Genomic DNA, 5,108 nt, shown 5'->3' on the forward strand with positions numbered 1-5,108 from the left:
CCCCTCCCTGCCTCCCCGCAGCCCAATGCTTACCTACCGCGTCGATGCCGACAAGGGCTTCAACTTCTCCGTTGGTGACGATGCCTTTGTGTGCCAGAAGAAGAATCACTTCCAGGTCACTGTGTACATCGGCATGCTCGGAGATCCCAAGTACGTGAAGACTCCAGAGGGCCTGAAACCCCTGGAATGCTTCTACCTGAAACTGCATGGGGTGAAGGTAAGTGGTGAATTCAGCTGGAGAAGTAGGGCTTGGCAGGCAGCTTCATATTCTAGAGGAATGTGTAGAATCACAGAATCATGGAATCACTGAGGCTGGAAAAGCTCTCTAGGATCATCAAGTCCAACCGTTCCCCCAACACTAAGGCCACCACTAACCCATAGCTCCAAGGGACACATCCATACAGCTTTCAAATCCCTCCAGGAGTGATGATTCCACCACTGCCATGGGCAGCCTGTTCCAATGCCTGACCACCCTTTCCACGAAGGAATTTTCCCTAATATCCAATCCCTAAGGCCATGGTCTTGGAATACAAGTCCTAAGAAGGACTCAATCACCACCTGGGTGTCCTTGGGGCTGCCTCCCCCTTGCCTTCGACTCTGGAGCTGTATGGGCACTTTGGGAAGATCTTTCCACCCTCAACTTTCCCCCTCCCAAGGGAGACTCCCATGCTTGGAAAGTGACCACGCTGGATGTTGCCAGTCAGTTGCATGGAGTCATGGGAGGGTGGGCAGCCACCTGGGGAGGAGGAGGTGGGAAGAGGAAGGTCTCCCTGCTCCATGTCACATTCCCAAATCCTTCTCTCCAGCTGGAGGCCTTGAACCAGTCCATCAACATTGAGCAGTCACAGTCTGACCGCAGCAAACGGCCCTTCAACCCTGTCACGTGAGTATCTCCATGTGGGAATGAACATCCTGCGTGTCTGGGGAATAAGCAACGGGAGAGGGTGGGGAAAGGGGCTGAGTTGGAGGTCTCACACTCCACTCCGTGTGTGTCACACTCTCCAGTCTTCTTCTGTTTTCTTTTCTTCAGATTCCCAGCTTTGATCTGTGCCCACTTCATAGACCTGCCATGGTGGTGCAGGCCAGGAGATAACCATTCCCAAAAAAACCTCCTCTCCAGTGGTATCCTCACTCACTCCTCTGTTTGCCTTCCCTCAGGGTCAACCTGCCTCCGGAGCAGGTCACCAAGGTCACTGTGGGGCGGCTGCACTTCAGTGAGACCACAGCCAACAACATGAGGAAGAAAGGCAAACCCAACCCGGACCAGAGGTGAGGGCACTGCTGCCTCCTCCAAAACATCCTGTGCATCCAGATCCTGCAGATCTGCATGTCCCTGGATTGAGGAGTGTAGCTGGAGGGAGGGGGATGTGGCAGACAGGGCTGGATTGTCCATCCTTGTCTGTTGTGGGCACAAGAAGGTTCTCCCCACTCTGTGAGGTTGAGGACAGTGTCCATGCCCTTCAGTACAAGGAGAGGGATGTTCCAAGCCCACCATGGTGCCCACTGCTCCAGAGGGGATGGATTGGGCACCACAGGATGTCACCCTGACCTCTCTCCCCTCCCCAGGTACTTCATGCTGGTGGTGGCTTTGCAGGCGCATGCGCAGAACCAGAACTACACGCTGGCAGCTCACATCTCCGAGCGCATCATCGTCAGGGTAATTCCCTCTCTCCTCCCTCAGCTGCCCCAAGGTCCTTTGCTGGATGTCTTGGGCCATTTCCCGCCTTCCACGTTCAAAAACCTGGGGATGTGGCACATGGGAATGTGGTTTAGTGGTGAACATGGTGGTGGTGCTGGGTTGGTGACTTGATGAGCTTAAACGTGTTTTCCAACCTTCATTTCCCATCTTTCCCACCTTCTCCAAACAATGCCTGCTGTGCTTGTAGCTATCCCTGTCTACACCTGGGTTCTGGCTCCAGCCTTTCCACACCTCATTCCTTGGAGCAGCCTCAGGGCATGCAAAAACCTGTTGCAGGTCCCAAGGTTGGACCAGTGTTCAGTAGACTCTTGGGAATGAGGGAAAAGTGTTGTTGGGATTCTGCAGCAGGATCAAGGCCTCCAGGTGGAGGAAATCTGGGTACCTTCCCAGGACAGCGGCTTTTGCTTGTCCTAAGACAGAGGTGCAGGAACAGGCACCATTGCCAGGCTTTTCCAGGACTCTCCTAGAGCACTCAGCTCCAAAACAGGAAGACAGGGAGTAAAATCCAATCAGGGATTTCAGGATCTGCAGACAAGAAGTCCGCAATGGATTATGCAGCGTCCAGGATGCCAAGTTCAGGACTGCAGGGAATTGCAGGAAGCCTGGAATGCTCTGGCTCAACCCACAAGTGGGTCATAATCCTCAAGATTTGGGACCCAGGAGCATCATCCATGTCACTTGCTCTCTTGCTCTCCTGTGGGATTGGAACAGCCCTGATAGCTGGAATAACAGCTCAAGGAAACAAGGATATTCCTTTAGGGAGAGAAGAGGAGCAGGAATAGCTTGGTTCCTGCAGAGGGAGGCTCAGGCAGGGCCAGCAGGTGAATTCCAAGGCTCCCTCTGCTGTCAGGACAGGCTGGAATCCATTCCCAGAGCTGCCAGTGGATCCCTGTTCCTGCCACTTTGCCTTGTGCTGTGCAAAGCTCTGTGTGATCTTGCTGGTCCTCTTCTGGCTCTGTCCTCCTGCCTATCCCAATCCTTGCTGTCCCTCCTGTGAGGCTGGGACTGTAATTCCATGTGCTACAGACTGGAGAGGGCACCATGCCAGGATCTCATGGACTGCTCATCCCAAAATCCCCCTCCCTCTTCTCAGGATACCTGGACGAACATCCCCAAGATCTTCCCCAGCTCTGCTTCCCAGTGTTCCACTCCCCAGTTTTAGGTCCCTGCTTTCCCATTTATCCCAAGGATCTTCCGTGTCTCTTCTTCCTAGCATTCCCCATCCTGGTTTTCAGTCCCTGCTTTCCCATTTCTCCCCAGGCTTCCAACCCAGGCCAGTTTGAGAGTGACAGTGATGTGCTGTGGCAGCGGGCGCAGCTACCAGACACTGTGTTCCACCACGGCCGCGTTGGCATCAACACTGACCGCCCGGATGAAGCCCTGGTGGTCCACGGCAATGTGAAGGTCATGGGATCCCTGATGCATCCTTCGGATGTCCGAGTGAAGGAGGACATCCAGGAGGTAAGAACCTGTGGTAACCAGGGTTGGCTTGGGACTGATCATGGGGATGATCCTCAGAGGATGGGACAGATCATCAGGGGATGATCTGAAGAGACACCACAGGAAGTGGGAATGTCCTCCTGAGCCTGTTTCAGCTGCTCATATTGACATGGTCCTTATGGATAGCCTGAGCTCCTGTTGGAGTCCAACTCAAGCCTACAGGAGCTGGACACAAGGATCTTTGTGGGTCCCTTCCAACTTAGGTTATTCTATGATCCTACTGATCAGATGGGAAGTGCCTTGGAAGTCTCTCTGTCCCAAGCACAGCCTGTCCACCATGTCTTAGGGAATATTGGCTCTTCCACTGTTAGCCAGTTGGAAACAGGTGGAAAGGAGGTGGAAATGGGAGTATGGCAGGTACCACACTGGGGCTTGCCAGGGCCTGGGTGAGAGGCTCAGCTCTGCTCTGAATTCCTCTCAGCTGGATGTGCCTGTCCAGAAAAGCAGGATACAGTCATGTCACATATTTTTGGGAACTGCCTCTACCCTGTGCCTGGCTGTGTAGTGGGATTCAGTCTCTTCCTGGTTTCCCTATCAAAGGAACTTACCCAGTGACCAGAACTGGAGGTTAACCCCAATGCTGATGCTGTTTGTCCCCATAGCTGATCCAAGCAAGGTCTCCCGAAGGAATTCCCATGAGGCATAGTAGGTTTTTCTGCTTGGATTCATGAGGATTTAAGAAGCAACACTCCATTTAGGAGTTCCCTCTGCTTGTCCTGTCCCAGGTGGACACTACAGAGCAGCTAAAGAGAATCTCCCGGATGCGACTGGTGCACTACAACTACAAACCTGAGTTTGCAGCCACAGTGGGCATCGACAGCACTTCAGAGACAGGTATGGCCCACAGGTATTTCCTGCCTTTCCTAGGATCTGGAACCCACGTGTAGGGCAGGCAAGAGGGGGATTCCCACCTCCTGAATTAAGGCATGGAATGAAATTCCCTCTGTTGTGAGCAGGAGAGAAGGTGGCACTTCCCACAGGTGGTTCTGTGAGGTTTCTCTGAGTACACACCTCTCTTTGGGGGTACAGGCCCACCTAATTTGGGGACCAGCCTCTGCCCTTTAGGGTTTCCAACAAGCCCTGCCTGGCCCTGCACAGGTTTGGGTGAGGAGGGGACACCCCTGGTGTCACCCCCAGTGTGTTCAGGCAACACCCTGCCCAGCCAGCCTTGACCCACTGTGCTCCCTCCACGCAGGTGTCATCGCTCAGGAGGTGAAGGAGATTCTCCCCGAAGCTGTGAAGGACACTGGGGACCTGGTCTTTTCCAATGGGAAGACTCTGGAGAACTTTCTGGTGGTGAACAAGGTTGGTGACAGCCAGGAGGGGCAGGGAGGCTGTTGAACCCAGTTTGAGGGAGTGGTGAAGCTGGATATGGAAGAGGGAAAGTGTAATGCCTGGGAAATGCTCCTAACACCACCCAGATGAATTTCAGACCTGGCTGGTCTTCCAGATGTCGGGAGCAGCTCCTGGGTGGACATCAGACATCAGCAGGGAGGAACCAGCCTGATGCTGGTGAAATTTGGCACCATCTCCCTCAGGAAGGGCTCCTTGTTGGCAGCTTCCTGCAGGGAGGCTCCTAGTCCTAATCTCCCCTTTGCAGATAAGATAAGGTGGTTATGTCAGGATAACCTCCAGAGCACCTGGCTGCCTGACCTCTCCATAACCTGGGACAGCCTGTTTGCTGCTCTGGGCATGGAGGGTAGAGTCTTCTATGTCACACATGAGGGGACAACCTGCCATGTCACACCTTGAGGGCTGTACACATCCAGATGGTCCATGCTGGGTGATTCCCCCCTCCCAGAGCTGGGTCTTGTGTAGCCTTTCCCATGGGGCACAGCATGGGAAAGCAATCAGGGCAGCCAGATCCATGGGGGCAGGTGTGCCTCCTCCTGCTAGGCCTGATTCCTGC

At 54.1% G+C, this 5,108-nt stretch overlaps 1 protein-coding gene across 1 annotated transcript in view; it reads left to right on the forward strand.

Moving 5' to 3' along the window:
• MYRF (myelin regulatory factor) overlaps positions 1-5,108 on the forward strand; it is a gene marked incomplete at its 5' end in the record, with an annotated part of 18,522 nt that overhangs the window by 7,399 nt on the left and 6,015 nt on the right. Inside the window, 7 exon segments of the mRNA XM_009073460.1 lie at positions 807-883; positions 1,159-1,269; positions 1,567-1,657; positions 2,960-3,160; positions 3,925-4,033; positions 4,395-4,504; positions 5,096-5,108. The exon segment at positions 5,096-5,108 is cut by the window's right edge and continues 175 nt beyond it. Of these exon segments, the coding sequence (XP_009071708.1) occupies positions 807-883; positions 1,159-1,269; positions 1,567-1,657; positions 2,960-3,160; positions 3,925-4,033; positions 4,395-4,504; positions 5,096-5,108 (712 nt within the window).

Source organism: Acanthisitta chloris, unplaced genomic scaffold, assembly GCF_000695815.1.
Source record: "Acanthisitta chloris isolate BGI_N310 unplaced genomic scaffold, ASM69581v1 scaffold8754, whole genome shotgun sequence".
In the NCBI taxonomy this organism is placed as follows: Eukaryota; Metazoa; Chordata; class Aves; order Passeriformes; family Acanthisittidae; genus Acanthisitta; species Acanthisitta chloris.